The 19,267-nt window shown below is 58.4% G+C and overlaps 2 protein-coding genes across 4 annotated transcripts; one reads left to right on the top strand and one right to left on the bottom strand.

The window, feature by feature from the left end:
* The first annotated feature begins 3,033 nt into the window (after window positions 1-3,033).
* On the top strand, window positions 3,034-8,900 carry PSMC3 (proteasome 26S subunit, ATPase 3). The gene is made up of 12 exons (XM_040259234.1): window positions 3,034-3,387; window positions 3,646-3,729; window positions 4,361-4,486; window positions 4,926-5,030; window positions 5,141-5,203; window positions 5,444-5,581; window positions 5,962-6,105; window positions 6,227-6,375; window positions 7,236-7,332; window positions 7,537-7,682; window positions 8,414-8,495; window positions 8,740-8,900. The coding sequence occupies exons 1-12, from the start codon at window positions 3,310-3,312 to the stop codon at window positions 8,848-8,850; spliced, it is 1,323 nt and encodes a 440-aa protein (XP_040115168.1). The 5' UTR covers window positions 3,034-3,309; the 3' UTR covers window positions 8,851-8,900.
* A 2,046-nt stretch (window positions 8,901-10,946) lies between these two features.
* SLC39A13 (solute carrier family 39 member 13) lies at window positions 10,947-19,233 on the bottom strand. Of its 3 annotated transcripts, none has more exons than XM_040259235.1 (10): window positions 19,166-19,233; window positions 17,267-17,575; window positions 15,025-15,138; window positions 14,676-14,800; window positions 13,920-14,024; window positions 13,720-13,809; window positions 12,973-13,023; window positions 12,524-12,656; window positions 12,248-12,347; window positions 10,947-12,156 (listed from the first exon to the last, which is right to left on the bottom strand). In XM_040259235.1, the coding sequence occupies exons 2-10, from the start codon at window positions 17,565-17,567 to the stop codon at window positions 12,081-12,083; spliced, it is 1,095 nt and encodes a 364-aa protein (XP_040115169.1). In that variant the 5' UTR covers window positions 17,568-17,575; window positions 19,166-19,233; the 3' UTR covers window positions 10,947-12,080. The 3 variants fall into 3 exon arrangements, with proteins under 3 accessions (XP_040115169.1, XP_040115172.1, XP_040115170.1); XM_040259238.1 differs by having other exon boundaries at window positions 12,528-12,656; window positions 19,166-19,232; XM_040259236.1 differs by lacking the exon at window positions 13,920-14,024 and having other exon boundaries at window positions 19,166-19,232.
* Between the last annotated feature and the right edge of the window lie 34 nt (window positions 19,234-19,267).

Here is a 19,267-nt window from a genome sequence, read left to right as displayed (position 1 = left end):
GCTGTGTTGAGAACAGAGTACACAAGACAACTGGCCAGGACGCTTCAAAAATGTCGATGTCATGAAAGACCAAAAAAGATTGGGAGGTTGTTCTAAACAGAAGGAGACTGTAGAGACCTGACAAGTGACTGCCATGTGTAACTTTTGACTTGATATTGGATTTTTTTTAAAAGGCTCTAAGGCATGTTTTGGAGATAATTGAAGAAATTGTATGGACCGTATATTAGATTTTATTGCCTCAATATTAAATTCTTTAGGTATGACAATGTACTATGTGATAAGGCATTGGAGTTCCATTATTAGAATGTCTTTACTCTTAGGAGACACAAGTTGAAATATTAGAGGTGAAGTAACATGATGTCTGCAATGTACTTTGAAATGGTTCAGAAAAACACACAGACAGCAAAAGAAAATACAAATCAATTAGTGAATCTAGGTGAAAGCTACATAGATATTCACTGAGCTCCAAATGAAATATTCTTTCATTTTTTAAATATATTTCACAGTTTTCAAAATAACAAATTTTAAGAAGTATTTTAGTAGGGGTCCCCAGAGGGACAGATCCAACAGGAGACATACATGTCTGTAAAGAGATTTATTATAAGGAAATCAGCTCATACAATTACAGAGGTGGGAAACCTCCATGGTGGGTAGGGTAAACTGGCAAACTGGAAACCCAGGAATGTTGCTGGTTTAGTTTCAGTCTTAATCAGAAGGCCTGAGATCCCATGGAGCTGCTGGTGTACATTTTAGTCTGAAACCCAACAGGCACAAGACCCTGTTCAGTTCAGTTCAGTCGCTCAGTCGTGTCCGACTCTTTGCAACCCCATGGACTGTGGCATGCCAGGTCTCCCTGTCCATCACCAACTCCCGGAGTTTACCCAAACTCATGTCCACTGAGTAGGTGGTGCTATCCAACCATCTCACCCTTCTCCTCCTGCCTTCAATCTTTCCCAGCATCAGGGTCTTTTCAAATGAGTCAGTTCTTCGAATCAGGTGGCCAAAATATTGGAGCTTCCGCCTCAGCATCAGTCCTCCCAACAAATATTCAGAACTTATTTCCTTTAGGATGGACTGGGTGGATCTCCTTGCAGTCCAAGGGACTCTCAAGAGTCTCCTCCAACACCACAGTTCAAAAGCATCAATTCTTTAGCGCTCAGCTTTCTTTATAGTCCAACTCTCACATCCATACATGACTACTGGAAAAACCATAGCTTTGAGTAGACGGACCTTTGTTGGCAAAGTAATGTCTCTGCTTTTTAATAAGCTGTCTAGGCTGGATCATCGAAAAAACAAGAGAGTTCCAGAAAAACATCTATTTCTGCTTTATTGACTATGCCAAAGCTTTTGACTGTGTGCATTACAATAAACTGTGGAAAATTCTGAAAGAGATGGGAATACCAGACCACCTGACCTGCCTCTTGAGAAACCTGTATGCAGGTCAGGAAGCAACAGTTAGATCTGGACATGGAACAACAGACTGGTTCCAAATAGGAAAAGGAGTACATCAAGGCTGTATATTGTCACCCTGCTTATTTAACTTATATGCAGAGTACATCATGAGAAATGCTGGGCTGGAAGAAGCACAAGCTGGAATCAAGATTGCCAGGAGAAATATCAATAACCTCAGATATGCAGATGACACCACCCTTATGGCAGAAAGTGAAGAGGAACTAAAAAGCCTCTTGATGAAAGTGAAAGAGGAGAGTGAAAAATTTGGCTTAAAGCTCAACATTCAGAAAACTAAGATCATGGCATCTGGTCCCATCACTTCATGGGAAATAGATGGGGAAACAGTGGAAACAGTGTCAGATTTTATTTTGGGGGGCTCCAAAATCACTGCAGATGGTGACTGCAGCCATGAAATTAAAAGATGCTTACTCCTTGGAAGTTATGACCAACCTAGATAGCATATTCAAAAGCAGAGACATTACTTTGCTGACTAAGGTCCGTCTAGTCAAGGCTATGGTTTTTCCTGTGGTCATGTATGGGTGTGGGAGTTGGGCTGTGAAGAAAGCTGAGCGCCAAAGAATTGATGCTTTTGAACTGTGGTGTTGGAGAAGACTCTTGAGAGTCCCTTGGACTGCAAGGAGATCCAACCAGTCCATCCTAAAGGAGACAAGTCCTGGGTGTTCATTGGAAGGACTGATGCTGAGGCTGAAACTCCAATACTTGGCCCACATCATTCGAAGAGTTGACTCACTGGAAAAGACCCTGATGCTGGGAGGGATTGGGGGCAGGAGGAGAAGGGGACAACAGAGGATGAGATGGCTGGATGGCATCACCGACTCGATACACATGAGTTTGGGTGAACTCTGGGAGTAGGTGATGGACAGGGAGGCCTGACGTGCTGTGATTCATGGGGTCACAAAGAGTCGGACATGACTGAGTGACTGAACTGAACTGAGGTTGGTCATAACTTTTCTTCTAAGGAGCAAGGTTAAGAACTGATAATTCAGTGTAAGTCCCAAGCCTGGATCCGTATTCTTGGGTTTCCCTTGTGGCTCTGTCAGTAAAGAATCCGCCTGCAGGGTGGGTAGACCTGGGCTCCATCCCTGGGTTGGGAAGATTCCCTGGAGGAGGAAATGGCAACTCACTCCAGTATTCTTGCCTGGAGAATCCCCATGGACGGAGGAGCCTGGCGGGCTGCAGTCCACGGTGTCATAAAGAGTCGGACATGATTGAGCGACTAAGCACAGCACCCAAGCCTGGAAGGAACCCAGCTCAAGACAGTCAGGAAGAAGGAGTTCCCTCTATCTCTGAGGGTGTTCAGCCTTTTGGAGCTATTCAGGCCTTGAACTGATTGGATGAGGCCCACTTATTTTGGGGAATCCCCTAATTCCTAACTAGGCCAATTCGGCAGTTGAAAGACCGACCCCCCTCCACCCCGCCTCCTTCAAAAGCGCCCTGTGACCCGCCTGATTAAGACTACATTTCCCAAGGGCCTTGGGGACGCCGGGTCGGGTCTCCCTCCCCTTTCCGTTTCTTCTCCCGCCCCGCCCCCCCGCCAGGTCCCGCCCCTCTGGGCGTGCCAGCCAATGGCGCGTCCTCCTCTCGCTGCGGCACAAACAGGACGAGGGCGGGCACGTTTCAGCAGCCGCGGGGGCGGGCCCTGTGGCCTGCGCTTCATCTTCTGAATCCGGGCAGCAGATTCGCCGCCGCAACGCGGCCCAAGCTAACTTTTTTTAAGAGTCAGGACTTGTTGACGGAGTCTCACTAGTCAAGAGCAGACGTAAAGAGAGGTAATATTATAATATTAATCTCTCCCCGCGGCTGCCGCCCGGTGCAATCTTCAGGCCGCTCCTGCAGATGGTGAATCTGCTGCCGAAACTCGAGAGTCCAGTGACTCGGCAGGAGAAGATGGCGACGGTGTGGGACGAGGCTGAGGTGCGCGCCGGGGAAGCTGGCGGTTCTGGAGCCCGGGCCTCGGGGAGACCCCGCTGGCGGGAGGGGAGGCGGTGGCTGCGGGGGTCAAGGTCGAGCCCGGTCCCGGGATTGGGGCCGCTTGGTATGCGATCGCGACTCTGTTCTGGTTTTTTTTTTTTGCGGATAGTGGGTTAGTTGAGGCAAAGAATTGGCTAACTCACAGTGCTGAGTTAACTGCCTTGAATTTAAGAAAAAAAAATTTTTTTATTTTTTTCACAGCAAGATGGAATCGGGGAGGAAGTTCTCAAGATGTCCACAGAAGAGATCATCCAGCGCACACGGCTGCTGGACAGTGAAATCAAGGTGGGCAGTGAAGCCCCCTCTCCCTGCCCGCGTCCCCCCACACACGACAGCCCTGGTGCTCTCACGTCGTCCCCAGCCTCCCTCGGAGAGGTGTGGGGACCGCCGTTTCCTCCTCAGACCAGAAAAAGAGAAAAGAAAACTTAAGTTTTAAAAGGGAGGGGGAGAGGGCCAGGGTGGGAGACCAGGGTGAGAGAAGGAATTGGCTGACGGCTGTTCCCAGTTGGTCTTTCCAGTATTCTTCTTGAGAGTCTGTCTTTTAAGAAACCCCCATTTTACAGATGAGCAAACTGAGGCTAAAAGAGGTGTTTTTTTGTTGTTGTTGTTTTGTTTTACTGTGGTGAGATAAGGAGCCTGTATCGAAAGGCAAAACCTGAAACCCGTGTGTGCTCAACTCACAGTCTGGTTCTTTTCCCTTTACTACAACTGCTTATCCTGGAGGTTTCCCAACGGGCCTTCTGTTTCGACCTTTGCTGGTTGTGGACAGTCAGGCTGAGCATTCAGAGAGCCTTTGAGCTGAGTGAAGGGGTGCAGGAGGGTTCCTCCGGCCACCTGGATAAGGTGCTCCAATTAAGTGGCCCTCAGATAAGCTGAGGTAAGGCTGAATATTTCCTTCCATTCACCCTCATCCCAGATCATGAAGAGTGAAGTGTTGCGAGTCACCCACGAACTCCAGGCCATGAAGGACAAGATCAAAGAGAACAGCGAGAAAATCAAAGTGAACAAGACCCTGCCGTACCTGGTCTCCAACGTCATCGAGGTGTGTGTGTATGTGGAGGGGAAGAGGGGTCAGTGGGGCTTGGAGACATCCTGCCATTGGGGAAAGAGTGGGTGGGCCTCTTGAGGCCTAAATTGCATGTAGGATCTAAACCTCTTAGGTTCTCCTCCCCACTGTAAGTTTTTAGGGGAATATACAGGCCTGAAAAGGCATCGGAAGCTTCGTGTTTCTTTTTCTACTGGGTATTTTTCCTCGGGGGATAGATGAGCTCTGTGCAGAGAAGCAACACCTGAGCAGAGATCACACTCATCTTCCAGTTTATTAACCATACCTTTGCTGGGCTCGGGGCTAGGCTGAGGAGTGAGGTGGGGATGGCGAGCCCTGGGAGTGCTGAGGTTGTCTAGGCCCCAGAAGTGCTGGGCTCTGCAGAGTACAGGGGGACTGAGCAAGGCCTCTTGATCTGAGCTTCTTCCTTTCCCAGCTTCTAGATGTCGATCCCAACGACCAAGAGGAAGATGGTGCAAACATTGATCTAGACTCCCAAAGGAAGGGCAAGTGTGCAGTTATCAAGACCTCCACACGGCAGGTGAGGCTGGCTCAAGAGGAGAGTGCAGAGGATGAGAGGGGGATGTGGGACAGGACTCGGGAGCCTACCTGAGGGCAGCGACTGAGGCTGCACCTGGAATCCTTCTGCAGACCTACTTCCTGCCTGTGATTGGCTTGGTGGATGCCGAAAAGCTGAAGCCGGGAGACTTGGTGGTGAGTGGTGTCCCTGAGCCCAGGCGGGCCTTTTCCAGCCAGGTTTCTCCCACTGCTGAGCCGAGCCCCTGGCCCCGGCCGAGGTCACTGTGGGTCCTGAACGTTTGCAGAGCTGCCTGCTCTTTGACTCTTGCGTTGCCCGGTCCTGTGGCTCTCCTTTCACTCTGAACACCTGTCCTCCAGTCACTTAGGTAGGCCTTGAGCTGGGACAGAGCTGAGGCTCTCATGCTGTGTCCCCAGGGTGTGAATAAAGACTCCTATCTGATCCTGGAGACCCTGCCCACTGAGTACGACTCACGGGTGAAGGCCATGGAGGTGGATGAGAGGCCCACGGAGCAGTACAGTGACATCGGGGGCCTGGATAAGCAGATTCAGGAGGTGAGGGAAGCCCGGCGCCTCAGTGACCAGAGCACTTTTCCTCCCGTACCTCTTATCCTCGCAGCCTCTAGGGAGGCAGGGAAGCGGCCATGGAACAGTTCAGGAGACTGAGCTCTGGAGGGTCTGAATGACTTGCTCAGGATCTCAGACGGTTAGGGCCAGAGCCAGGACCGGAGCGCAGGCTCCTGTTCTTAGCCCGTCCTCTGCCCCGTCCTGCTGTCTGGGAGTCCACTGCCAGCCTTGGTGGGAGTGAGCGTTCTGTGTCCTCTGGATGTGGGGCAAGGAGATGGTGACTGAATTGAGTGGGAGGGCTACAGATAGGGTTAGGCGGTGGGAGCCCACAGGGTTCCCTGTCCTCACCCAGGTCTTCTTCCTGGCAGCTAGTGGAGGCCATTGTCCTGCCAATGAACCACAAGGAGAAGTTTGAGAACTTAGGGATCCAGCCCCCAAAGGGCGTGCTGATGTACGGGCCCCCAGGTACGGGGAAGACCCTGCTGGCCCGGGCCTGTGCTGCGCAGACCAAGGTGAGTGCCTTGGGAAGGATGGGGGGAGATGGGCCGGAGCTGAAACTCGGCCGGGTGGGCTTGAATTGAAGGGGCCTCTTGTCACGCCTTTGGCCTAATTCTGTCACCACCCCCACCCCAGGCCACCTTCCTAAAGCTGGCCGGCCCCCAGCTGGTGCAGATGTTCATCGGGGACGGTGCCAAGCTAGTCCGGGACGCCTTTGCGCTGGCCAAGGAGAAAGCGCCATCCATCATCTTCATTGATGAGCTGGACGCCATCGGCACCAAGCGGTGAGGGGTGCGGGGTCCCACCAGGTTGGGTCTGGATCCCTGCTCTCACGCCCTGCTTGCCCCGGGATGCTGGCAGCTCTGTCCATATGCTTGGACTTCCTAATGCTCTTCTGACTAGCCTCCCTCTTCGTTTCTTTTCCCCCACCATCCTTTCTCCTCACAGCTGCCAGCAGGTTCCCCTCAGAGCTTCACTCACCGGCTCCCCCAGCCCCTCACGCAGGCAGAGCCTGCTCTCCCCTGCCGGGCCTCCCTGCTGCTCCGTGGCATAATCGCTGGGCTTGCCACAGCCTGCAGGGCCCCTGTGTTGGTGCCCCGGCTCCCCTCCAGCCTCACCCCGTCCCTGCCCTCACCTCCCTGCGGCCCCTGGCTTCCTCCAGGCGGCCCCCATTTGCAGGCCCACTCGTTGGCAGAGATTTGCCACCCGCTCTTTTCTCTCTGGAATGTGCTTTTCCTTTTTCCCTGATCTCCACTGGTCGGTTGCCCAGTGACATGTTTTCAGCCTTCAGATCTCAGCCTGAGGGACATTTCCTCGGGGACAGCTGCCTGGGCCCCCTGTTGTATGCCAAGTCTGGGCCAGATCCTGTATTCCTTCTGAGTTTTAGCTCAGTTTGTGATGGCACCTTCATCAGGGGCGCAGGCCAGGCAGGGGGTTTTGCTCACTGCTCTGTCCTCAGTTTGGCACCTGAGCCCAGGAGCTCTCACCTCTGACACCATTTCTGTGCTGGTCCCTGGGCTGGGGACCCCCAGGCTGAGCGGGACTCCTCTCTGCCCCGGGATGGGTTGGGTTGGGCTTCCGGTGGTGGAGCAGGGGAGGGCGCCCCCCGAGCTGTAGCCTCACCAGTGTCTCCTTCGGGGCCCAGCTTCGACAGTGAGAAGGCCGGGGACCGGGAGGTGCAGAGGACCATGCTGGAGCTGCTGAACCAGCTGGATGGCTTCCAGCCCAACACCCAAGTGAAGGTGAGTGTTGTCTTCTCAGGGGAAGAAGGGGCGCTGAGGTCCGGGATCTCCTGTCGTCTCACTGGCGCAGCTCGAGTTAGAGGCGTTCTTGAGTATCCGGTGCCGTCTCACCTGACCCGGTCCACCTCCTTTCCTGTCGCGGCCGTGCCTGTCGTCTGTCTCTGAAGCTCCCTCCTCATTCAAGCGGCCACGTCTCCTCCTCAGGTCATCGCAGCCACCAACAGAGTGGACATCCTGGATCCCGCCCTGCTCCGCTCAGGCCGCCTGGACCGCAAGATTGAGTTCCCCATGCCCAACGAGGAGGCCCGGGCCAGGATCATGCAGATCCACTCCCGGAAGATGAACGTCAGGTGGGTAAAGTCACGAGTGAGGCGCTGAGACCTCAGGGGCGGCAGAGCCGTCCCAGTCCTCTTCGTACTGAGCCTCCCCGGGCTTCTCCTCTCCCTGCACCTCCCGTTCACACAGCGCTGTCCCCGCGGCGGCCTCCATTTCTCCCAGGCGCCTGACCTGACACAGAGCCTTTCTGGGGCCCGGGATCCTTAGCGTTCACCTGCACACACACCCCTGCCCCCGGGATCCGAAGGCGAGCCGGCCCAGGCTGTTTCCTGGCCTCCCCCGCTGCTAGGGGGTAGGCAGACCTGGATTCAGATCTGTGACCGTCCGCGGGTGGCATAAGCCTTGGTTTCCTTCCTGGGACTTGGGGGTGAGGGCTGCAGCCTCCTGGGGGGTGATGATGTCAGGCGCAGTGCCGCGCTGCTGCAGGCCCCGTGCTGCCTGAGACAGTCGAATGGCTGTCTTCTGTCTCCACGACCTTCTGCTCCCCCCAGACTGGATCCTGGGGTCCAGGTGCATCTCGAAGGCTGGAGACTCGGGAAATGACTTGGTCTAACCTACTCTGACCTCCCTCCCCTCACGCCTCCCCCCTGCCCGGTGCAGAGGGACGGAGGGACAAAGCCCGGTGGGGAAGGGACTCGCCTGTGATCCGGGAGTCGACCCCGCTGCCTGAGGGAGCGTGTGGGGGACAGCTGCTCTTCCTGCCCCCTCCCCGTAAGTCACTGAGTCTCGCCCCACCTCCCCACAGTCCTGACGTGAACTACGAGGAACTGGCCCGCTGTACGGATGACTTCAACGGGGCCCAGTGCAAGGCAGTGTGTGTGGAGGCGGTGAGTGTGGGCCGCGGTGGGTGGGTGCTTCCCGCCACCTCCCTGCTTAGGCTGGTGGAGGCGGTTGAAGGCGGGGCTGAGAAGGTGGAGGTCAACCCTGGAGCTGGGTTGGGGCATGGGGAGGGGCCCAGAGCCTGTCTGTCTGGGGGCTGGGGCATGTGGAGGGACCTGAGAGCCTGTGTGTCTGTCCTGGGGGCTGGGGCATGGGAAGGGACCCAGAGCCTGTCTGTCTGTCTGGGCGCAGGGCATGATTGCGCTGCGCAGAGGCGCCACGGAGCTCACCCACGAGGACTACATGGAGGGCATCCTGGAGGTGCAGGCCAAGAAGAAGGCCAACCTGCAGTACTACGCCTAGGGGCCTCCTGCTGGGAGACATGCGCAATAAAGGCTGCTTCCTGTTCCTGCCGCCTGTCTGTCTCGCCTTCCCCGGGCCGTGGGTAGAGGAGTGGGGGTGTATGCCGGAGGCCCTTCCCCGGGCCTTGGGTAGAGGAGTGGGGGTGTATGCCGGAGGCCCTTCCCCGGGCGCTGCTGCTGGGAACCCGAGCAAGCCGTGGGCCTCAGACCCGTTGTCAGGGCAGGGGCCCCTGGCAGGGACGGGTGTGCGCCCCAGCTGCTCCCTGGGGTCTCCTGGCCTCCAGACCCCTCTGACTGCACACTCCCCACCCCGCCTCTCAGTCTGAGCTTCTAAAAATTCTTGTTAACCTGTAGCTCACCTGAGGAGCCCACACAGAAGCCAGACTAGTGTTTCCCTTCCTTTTGAATCTTGGCACTCTGGCCCTCAACCTTGCTTCCTGGTAAAGCCAGGCCCTGGGCCTTGGCTCCCTGGTTCCTGGCTGCAAGCCTTCTGTTTGTCTCCATGTCCTGGTTCGCTGTTGGCCCATTTCCTCCCGCTGAAACATGAGCTTCAAGCAAGATCTGCTGAGAGCCCTTCTAGGTCTAACCCCGCTCACGCTGTGTCCTCTCCCACCCCTGGTCCTGCCCCCAGCCCCATCCCTGTGATGCCCCACATCCTGTCAGAGCCCTTTACCATCTTGCTGGTCATCTGCCTGCCACCCTTCCAGCTCTGCTGCCTGAAAGCTGACCAGGTGGTTCACTGCTGGCTGAGGGCTCAGCCTGGGCCACATGCTTTGCGGATCTTATGCATAATTATATCTAGTTAATCTCAGCCACCAGTAGGGCAGCCCTATTTTATGGATGCATCTGAGCTGCTGGGCCAAGACCACACAACTCTTAGATGGCGTAGCCAGGATTCAAACCTAGGAGTGAGCACAGAGCCTACTGTGTTGTCGTTAGCGGGTTTGACTGTCCCCTCCCCGACCCCCCCCAAACAGCCTGTTAAAACAGCAACCCTTCGAGAATGCCCCATCGGCTCTCACTTGCCCCCTGGCAAGAGCCCCGTACCCTCTTTTTCCCATCCCCTGTGAGGGGCCGTGCCCACAATCCCAGAACTGCTACTGCCTGCTGGCCAGTCCGGAGGCCCCTCCCTCTCCCACTGCCAGCCTGAGTAGGGGGCACCCCCGCTGCACGCTCCTTGGTGATCGGTCTCACTGACTTCCACCACCCCCCATTCCAGAGCAGCCCCAGCACAGCCTCTGATGGGGCTCTGTCCCTCTCCTGGGCGTCCCCACCCGAGTGAGGCCGCAGGCTTCTCACCCCTGACCTCGGAGCCCCCATCTGTAAATGGTACCTGGCTGCCTCCCTCGGCGGGCTGAGTGCACTGACGTCCTGCGCCTGCTGAGAGCTGGTGGGGGCTGGAGCGACAGCCCTGGCTTCCTCCGTTCATCAGGCCTGGGCCCACCGGGCCCTGGCTGTCACGAACAGGTAGACCAGGTCCCTTTTCACTGAAGATAGTGAGTCGGAGCCAGGCCTTCCCTGCCACGGAGCCAGCCGACCTGGGCCTCACACCCTGAACCAGACTCCGTGCCCCCCCCCCCCCACCTGCTGAAGGTGGGAGAGGAAAGCGGGCTCCCCATCCGCCTTCTCCCAGGAAGCAGCTCCTGATGCTGGCTTTACTCAGCCTGTTCACTGGAGGGGAGGGTGTGGTTCAGAATAAAGATCTCATTTTTTCTTTTTACCAAAAAATAATTTCATGGAGGCCAAACCTGGAGACGACTTTGTGGGTGGAGCTCCCTCCCGTGGTGAAGTTACTTAGGCCAGGCTGGGAAGAAGCCCTTGGTTCGCAGGTCTGCGAGAACACCAGCCTTGGGGGTGACGTGGGTCATAATGGCCTAGAACCAGGCTTGTTTTATTGACATAAGCTAGCAACAGAACAAGCCAGAGAAACGTGGAATGTTTATACCCTGTTTGGAGAAGCAGCTCAAGAGAGTGCAGAGACGAGCAGAAGGGCTGAAGGTGGGGCTGACAGGCTGGGCAACCTGCAGGAGCCGTGCGCAGAGCAGCCAACCTGGCGGGGACACGAGGTGCCCGGCTTTCATGTGCAGAACAGAGGCAGCCAGTTCGTGTATATTTATTTGCATCTCATCTATACAACAAGTTATTTACAGATACAAACGGAACCACAGCAAAACTATAAAACCAATCAGCCCCTCCTGACGGCGACTCCTCTCGACGCCCACGGCCAAGCGGTGGGGCTGGAGCCTGGCTGTGGAGCAGGCCAGCTGAGTACCTGGGCCTCGGCCAAGGGAAATAGCTGGGGATTATGGCTTCAGCATTCTCCCAGAGCACATTCCTGAGTGCTGACAACGTGGAGCCCTCACCGCCCCCGCCCAGCCCCACCCGCAGCTGCTGGGGAAGGGGGCCTGTGTCGGGGGCGGGCAGCCACCATTCCCTGTCTTCCTGTCCCCAGAGTGTCTGCCGGACCCCGGGCTGGCAGGAGCACCCAAGTGGATGGGGAGGACACTGGCCCGGGGCTGCTCGCTGCCCTGCTGGCTGCCGTTTGGCAGCTGGAGGTGGCAAGAGCTGCTGGCGCTGCCAGGGAACGTTTGCAGTGGGGGAACAGGAGCCGGCCCAGGGCTGACGGGGAACAGGTCTTAGAAAGCATCTCCCAGCTCCACGCTGGGCGGAGTAGGGCCATCAGCGCTGAGTGGAGCCGGAGGCGAAGCAGCCGCCTCTCCTCTCTTTGGCCTCGGAGCTGGTGAAGGGAGGACCGGGCCGCGGCCGAGAAAAGGTGCCCAGCCTTGGTCCCTGGCTGCTCGGAGCCGGGTGCACGCGCCCAGGGGCTTACCCCCAAGGCCCAGGGCCCCCGAGGCCTCGGCGGGGGACAGCTTTGGGGCTCGCTGCAGGCCTGGTTCCTGGGGCAGCTTGCTCCTCCCGGCGTCCTGCGCAGACGCCTCTGCTTGGGACCGGCGCTCCCGTGCCTCACTGCTGACTCCGGGGGTGCAAGCCCACGGGATGGCAGGGGGAGAAGACCAGTGGGCGGGCCCGGGCGTCAGGGATCACAGTGTCGGCCTCGCACACACCTCTGGCCACATGTGCACAACACGCACACACACACACCACCCTTGTGTTGGGTTGGCGGCGCACTCGCTCTCTGACACGCATATTCACTCACACACACACGCACACACGGTCACAGAGTGAATCCGAGTCTCTTATTGCTGTGCAGGGGTGGGGCGCCGGGGACAGTCACTCCACGAAGACCGAGAACAGCACCATTACCACGATGCCCGCACAGAGCAGAAGCACCTGCTGCAGGGAGCGCCTGCGGGCGAGAGGGCCAGGGCTCAGGGGCTGCACGGGCCGACGGGCAGTGGGCAGGGGCCTGCCAACGGCAGTGCCAGTGGGCAGCTCACCATGGGTCGTCTTCCTCCAGGAGGTCGGGCAGCACGTTCACCAGGGCGATGTAGAGAAAGCCGCCGGAGGTGAAGGGCAGGATCCAGGCCACCGTCTCCTCTGGAGCAGGGGGAGGAGCCCTGACTGGCTGGGGGTGCTGGGCGGCCACGTGTACCGACTGACCCCCCTCCCGCAAGGTGGACCCGAGCAGAGCCGGGCTTGGATACCCAGGTCAGGGCAGCCATGCCCTTCGGCCAGGGCCCCTCTGCGGACCGCCACCACCCCCACGCCCGTACCTACTCCCTCGGGGGACTGCGCACAGATGGCGAAGCAGGCGCCCAGCAGGCCCCCCAGTGCCGTCGAGAGCTGCAGCTTGGCTGCACTCCATCGGTCAAAGCCGGCCCGGAGCAAGATGGCAAAGTCGCCCACCTGAGGGGAGGTCCAGACGATCACTCTGGGCCCCGGTGGGGCCAGACGCCCTGAGCATCTCAGGTGTGGATGGGTCCACCAAACCCCCAGCAGCAGCCCCGTTGCTGGGACCCCCGGCCTGTATCCCCTCTGCTGAGCCCCCAGTCCCGAGGCGGCTGGAGCGTGGCTGCAATGGTGGCTGTAGCCTGAGTAGACTGAGGAGCCCCAGACCACTGGTGCAGCCCCCCAAGCCAACCATTGTTGGGCAATCCCACCCAAAGTACCCCCACCAGCTGCACACCCACATGGCTGGTCACAGGGGCCCTGTGGCACTCACCTCATGGGGGATCTCATGCAGGAGGATGGCCATGGTGGTCAGGAGCCCGATCTGGAGGGAGGGGAGTGTGTGTGGGGGGGTCTGTGTTGAGGGCACTCACCTGTCCACTCATCCTACCAGTATCTGCTCTGGGTGCCCTGGCTGGACACCGTTTGGCTACTAGAAATACAGAAGCGAATAAAACAGACCAGGAATCCGCCCTCAAGAAGCTAACAGTCGGTGGGGGGAGAGGCAAGGACTGAGTAAACACAGAAGGAGCCGTGTGACTGCACACCGTGACGGGGGCCATGGGGGCCGGATGGACTACGGGCCATGGGACGCGAGGGGCCCGACAGATGAGGGGTCAGCAGAGGCCGCTTTGAGAAAGTGCTTTTGGAACGGAGGCCTGAAGGATGAGAGTGGAAGAAAGAACACTCCAAGCAGAGGCAGCAGGGAGGAAGGAGCCACCAGAGGGGGACGAGGTGGGCCAGTTCAAGGGCAGACCTCGGGGCCCCAGCACAGAGGGCAGAAGGAGCAGGAGTGGGGAGAAGCGTCTAGAAGCAGGCAGGGGCCGAGTCTAGCAGCTTGGCTGAGGCCCGTGGTCCCAACGAGGAGTATTTGCAGTAAGGAGGCTGGGATAAGGTGCTGGGTGTGGGGAGCATGGAGGAGGCAGGTGGACTGGAGGCAGGGCCACCTGGTCAATCAGGGCCCTGCATGCCCATCGCGATGTCCTGCACCCCCGCCCCGCCCCGCCCCAGCCCCACTCACCTTCTTGCTCACTAGGAAGCTGGCGGCCACAGCCAGCCCGTGGGTGAAGTTGTCTATGGTGTTGGCCAGCAGGTTGAGATAGCCGCTGACCTGGGTGAGGAGGGACAGGGTTGGGCTGAGCTGGGCAGGCAGGCCTGAGCCGGGCCGGCCACTTGGGGTGGGGCAGCTGTAGGAAGGGGGGCCCCGAGCGGGCCACTCACTTTGATGTTCCGGACCACGGCGCTCAGGCCGGGCTCTGCAGCCGGCTGGGCCAGATAGTGGCCTCCATTGAGCGCGGCAGCAGCTGCGGGGTCTTTGCTGGGGGCCTAGGGCCAGGAGAAGGGGGGAGAGGTGACATTAGATGCCCCCCACTTGGCCAGTGTAAACAAAGGGAGTGAGACAGGGGAGACCCCTTTTATCTGGCTAGACTTCGCTGCTCAACCAGCCGAGTGACCCCAGACCCAACAGGCCCTCTGCCCTCCACACTGCTGTCACTATCATCCATGGGGACAAGTCACAGCAGGGGCTGGGGCCCGGATCCTTCCAGACAAGCTGGCCCAGCCTCCCAGAGCTCCCAGGAAAGGGCCGAGAGACCCTCTTTTTTAGGGCTTGACTCAAAACCTGAATATTCATTGGAAGGGCTGATGCTGAAACTCCAATACTTTGGCCACCTGATGGGAAGAACTGACTTACTGGAAAAGACCCTGATGCTGGGAAAGACTGAGGGCGAAAGGAGAAGGGGACAACAGAGGATGAGACGGTTGGATGGCATCACCAACTCGATGGATGTGGGTTTGAGTAAACTTCGGGAGTTGGTGATGGACAGGGAGGCCTGGCGTGCTGCAGTCCATGGGGTCACAAAGAGTCGGACACGACTGAGGGACTGAACTGAACTGACTCAAAACCTGGGCCTCCAGGCCCTAGCACCACCACAGAACGAAGGCTGACCTGTGTAGGCTCTGGAGTTTGGGGCTTACCTGGCTGTTCTCCTCCTTCCCTTTGCTATCCAAGAACAACTTCTCCAACACCAGGAAGGTCAGGAAGCCAGCAATGACCCACAGTCCCAGCTGCTGTTGCTGCTGCAGGCTCTGCCCCTCACCACCTGCAGGGGGCAGCACTGACAAGCCAGGCCAAGCCACGGCCACAGATCCGGGTTGGGGGTGTCCCCGGAACCGGGGCACTGGGACCGTGATAGAAGTCCAGGAACCCCTTTCCCAGTCATTCTGCAGAGTGGGCAGGGCCTAGGCCATTCCTGGGCCTGGGCACCAGCTCCCACCCACTGCCCACCATCCTCCTGGCTTCCCCCTAGCCTGTGGCCTCACTCACCAGAGCTGGCACTGTTTGTGTAGGCCCACGCCTCGGGGAGCAGGTGGAGAAACACGTTGCCCAGAAGTCCCCCCAAGGCAAAGCTGAGCAGCTGTTTCAGGCGCCGTGCCCCAGCTACAAGGCAGAGATGCGGGACCTGGGAACCGAGGCCAGAGTCCCTGGCCTGACCCCTTCTCCACCCAGCTTACTGGGCTCCTAGTGTGATCCCAACCAGACTGCAGGTCTCTGGAAGGCTGGACATGGGCTGCTGGCCTCCCCGGGCCCCCAGCCTCCAGCCCCAGTAGGGGCTGGTGTTCAGCAGGAATTTACTGCGTCCTGCAGGGCACCCGTGGAGCCACTACTGCTCCAGGGCTAAGAGAGCGGACAGGCCCCAGCTCCCAAAGCCAGCAGCTGCTAAGTCTGGGCAGATTACTTCCAGGACTCAGTCTTATCATCTGTAAACTGGGGACAATTGTATCTATCTGACAGTGAATGATCTTGAGGAAATTAAATGACAACATGTATAGGAAATGCTTATTAAAGAGGAGTTTTTCTCTTCTCAGCCACTGATACTCTCAGCGAAGTGGCAGAGATCTGACAACTTGTGCAGACTTAGAATACCCAGAGTTGGAAGTGCCCTAAAGGGGCCGTCTCAAAACCCTTGGTTCAGTAGACAAACTGAGGCCCAGAGGGAAAAGGTGGCTTGGTGGTGGGGGTATGATCCCAGGGTAGCTATTGCTTCCAGGCTGTGTGACCTTGGGCTCCTCGAAGAACTTCTCTGTGCCCGTGCCTCCCCATTTGTAACATGGAGTAACAATCCAAGTCCTCCCTAGGCTGACCCTGCGGGATGCCATGAGAGGGGCAGGAGAGCCGGGCCTGAGGAGGGCTGTGTTCACAGCTGCGGTGCCAGCCCTCAGCCCAGTGCCCAGCACAGTTGCATGCATGTCCATCTGCTGAATGAACGGTTCCTGAGCCTGGCAGGCAGCACAAGTGCCTGGGGGACCCTCGCTTCAAAGAGTCCCAGGGCTGGTCCAGGACTTCCCTGACACTGTCCTGGCTGGGGGCGACAGGCACCTGCATCTTTAGGGCCCCCCATCTGATCCTGTTTCTTTCCTCACAGAATGTCACTGTGGACATGCACACATGGTAGGAAGGGGAAGCCGAGGAAAGCCCTCTGCCACGCCTGCGCCCACCTCCCAGGTGCCCTCCCTAGAGGAGGCGGGCTGCCAGCCTCTCGGTGTTCCAGGGAAGGCCGCCCTGGGGGCTCTGGGTCTGAGCACCCTTTTGCACACTGAATGGGGGCTGAAGCGAGAGGCAGCGCTTTTTACAGGGCACTGGCTGGTGAACATGGAGCCCCTTCCCAGCGCTGGGCAGTCTTCTCTTTTTTTCATGTTAACTGCTTAATTTATGTGTGTTGGGCCCACCACTCCTACCCATGTAGGCCTCGCTGTGGTTGGAGCCCGGGACGTAAGCCCGCACACTCCACGCCTAAGCATGGTTGAGACAGCAAGGAAACTCTGGCCAGACGTGACACCTAGTCCCACTGTTCATCAGGTCTGTGTACAGCGTTTCATATATCACCCCAGAGGTATGACATCAGGACGGGCTGAATAGCAACCGTCTTCTCCTGGATGATCCCACCTGCTCCACCAGTACCACCACCTCACGTCTCAGTAAGATCCCAAACCCACTCCTCACTCGCTAAATATGGTACAAGGTGACACTCAGGGGAGGGAGGTCCATTTGTGTTCAAGAACACCCCCCTCCCAGGTCTGGAAGCCAGGGTGGACGATATCCCCCAGGCTTTTCAGTGGCTGGGCAGTCTTCCAATCGCTTTACCGATATTAGTTCATTTAATCGTCACAATAACACCTATGAAGTTTATACTGTTATTATCCTTTTTTCTAAGGTTGGGACCTTGAGGCAGAGCCAAGTTAAGGAACTCACGCAATACTACCCAAAGTGGCAGAGCCAGGCTTTGAACCCCAGGCAGCCTGTAGTCCTATTTCCAGCCTTGCCTCTCGCCTCGCAGTGAACGTTCGCTGACGTTCCTCTTTCAGAATAAACAGGTGCACAGATGGATGGACAAATAAGCATGGCGCAGCCCGGCTCACTGGACCGCGGGGAAGAGCTGTACTCAGTCCAGCCCTCTGCCTCAGACACGCTGCCGCCTGGGACGAGACCCGGCTCTCCCAGGAAGGGCAGCGGCATGGTTCCCCGGTCACCTGCTGCCCCTGGGCGCCGGGGGGGGGGGATCACTCACCTTCTGAGCGCAACGTGGTCCCCATCTCCAAGGGAATGACAAGCAGCGGGAAGACCCCGCTGAGCCCCACCATGAGCGAGCCCAGGAGGGAGCAGATCCACGTCTCCAGCCTCTCTCCACTCAGCAGGGACCCCCAGGACTCACTCTCCTTATTGTCCAGGCGACAGGCTGCTGCCACCCCCCGGCTCCGGAGGGTCTGCTGGGAGCCCCCAGCCCCTCCCAGGAGCTCCAGGGCAAGAGCCACGAGGAAGAGGAGCCTCTGTCCCGCCATGCCGATGCCGGGGCAGGGACATCCAGGCATGCCACGTGCTGAAAAAACACACAAAGGCCGCCTGCATGAGCGGCCACCCTTGGCCGCGCACCTGCTTAGAAAATGTGGCACCTGGACCCTCCCCGCGCTCCCGGCGGCCACGGTGCCCGCCCTCCTGCCTGCCTCCCCCAGGGCCTCCAAGGACCCCTGTGAGGGGTGCACGGAGCAATGGGGCTCTGCTCCTCCACACCCCACTTCCAAAGACCACACACTTTTTTTTTCCTTGGGAGCCAGTTCCAGACTTTGTGTCAGCCTGTCCGCCTAGGGCTAAACTTTCCTTAATGACAGGGTGAGGCGCTGGCTGGGTTCCCTTCAGCCACCGGCAGGCCCGCCCCATCAGGGTGTCTGGCTGCCAGGGAAGAAAGCTTGGCTGCCAGGATGCGCCCCAGTGAGGACACCCCCAGGGGCAGCGGCCGGCGGCACTGTCTAGCTTGACGGGATGAGCTTAGGAAACACAGGTGGCGGAAGCCAAGCAGCTGGGCTAGGTCAAGACCATCAGGGCTTCTTCCTAGGAAATGAGTCTAATATCCCGGGGCCCGGAGACAGACAGGAGGCGAGGTGAGACAGAAGAGAGAGGCTCCTTCAGTGACGAGCAGCCTCCCAGATGCACGGGGTACGGGCATCCAAGACCTGCCCTTAACTCTGCGCTCCACGCTTAAAGCTGCTGGGCTTGCGGCGCTGTGTGCTCAGTCACTCAGCCCTGTCGACTCTTTGCGACCCCGAGGACTGCAGCCCGCAAGGCTCCTCTGTCCATGGGGATTCTCCAGGCAAGAATACTGGAGTGGGCTGCCGTGCCCGCCTCGCCTGACTGTGGACAAGTCCCTAAAGCTCTTCTCTGAGCCCTTAGTCTCCTCCTCCTCCTCCGAGGGAGATCAGTATGGCCTCCCTCACTTGGTCGTGATGATGAGATGAGTTTGCCCATCGGGTGAGCCTGCCTGGCACGGTGGTGAAGGTACACAGAGCCCTCCTCACGTTAAGGGGCAGCCCAAGTGTACCCAACGGGCAGATCACAGGATCTGGATGTGAGTCAACCAAGAAGGAAGTTCAACCTGGAAACTCAGGCATGAGGTTTAAATGTGGTCGGCCCAGCCTCAGGCCGGCTGTGACCTTGAGCCGGTGATGTCCTTGCCTCAGTTTCCTCATCTCCTGATGGAGGTGGGAGGGAGGGAAAGCAGCTGAAGAGACGCCAGGGTCTGGGATCTCCAGGCCATAACGGGACCCTGATGAAACCCACTGGGCTCCACTGGGGACCAACGGCGGGGCTGCGGGCAGGAGGCCGGGCTTGGGAGGCAGAGGCGGGTCACGGTGAGAGGTGAGGGGGCCCCAAGTGTGGAATAGAAGATGGGGGGTACCGAGAGAGTCAGAGAGGAAGAGAGAAGGGGGGAAGCAAGAGCGGCAGAGTGAAGAGGGGGAGAGGCAAAAACAGATGCGGAGCGGGGAGAGATGGGGACGACGCGTGGGAGACAGAGGAGAAGAGCCCAAGGAAGTTTTAAGTCCCGCGCGAGAGGCCCAGGTCTGACCTGGACAAGGGGATCGGCAGAGTCCGCCCCGTCCGGGGCTCGGGCCCCGGGCGTCGGGCGGTCACTCACCGTGCGGCGGCGGCGGCGGCGCTCCGGGCGGCCCCGGCCATCCAGCTGCGGCGCCGCGCCCCGCCCCGGCTCTGCCCCGCCCGGCCCGGCGCCCCCCTCCGC

This window comes from Oryx dammah, unplaced genomic scaffold (genome assembly GCF_014754425.2).
Source record: "Oryx dammah isolate SB20612 unplaced genomic scaffold, SCBI_Odam_1.1 HiC_scaffold_17, whole genome shotgun sequence".
Classification (NCBI taxonomy): domain Eukaryota; kingdom Metazoa; phylum Chordata; class Mammalia; order Artiodactyla; family Bovidae; genus Oryx; species Oryx dammah.
Note: the sequence above shows the minus strand (reverse complement) of the source record. Positions and strands in the feature narration are given on the sequence as shown.

What these genes read in the sequence shown, in the direction of transcription:
- PSMC3 (XM_040259234.1), top strand. Translation starts at nt 3,310, where the DNA reads ATGGTGAATCTGCTGCCGAAACTCGAGAGTCCAGTGACTCGGCAGGAG. An exon ending in TGCTGGACAGTGAAATCAAG is followed by an intron (nt 3,730 to 4,360) that starts GTGGGCAGTGAA and finishes CCCTCATCCCAG; the next exon opens with ATCATGAAGAGTGAAGTGTT. An exon ending in TCCCGGAAGATGAACGTCAG is followed by an intron (nt 7,683 to 8,413) that starts GTGGGTAAAGTC and finishes ACCTCCCCACAG; the next exon opens with TCCTGACGTGAACTACGAGG.
- SLC39A13 (XM_040259235.1), bottom strand. Translation starts at nt 17,567, where the DNA reads ATGCCTGGATGTCCCTGCCCCGGCATCGGCATGGCGGGACAGAGGCTC. An exon ending in CCGTGGTCCGGAACATCAAA is followed by an intron (nt 13,810 to 13,919) that starts GTGAGTGGCCCG and finishes CTCCTCACCCAG; the next exon opens with GTCAGCGGCTATCTCAACCT. An exon ending in CTGGAGGAAGACGACCCATG is followed by an intron (nt 12,157 to 12,247) that starts GTGAGCTGCCCA and finishes TCTCGCCCGCAG; the next exon opens with GCGCTCCCTGCAGCAGGTGC.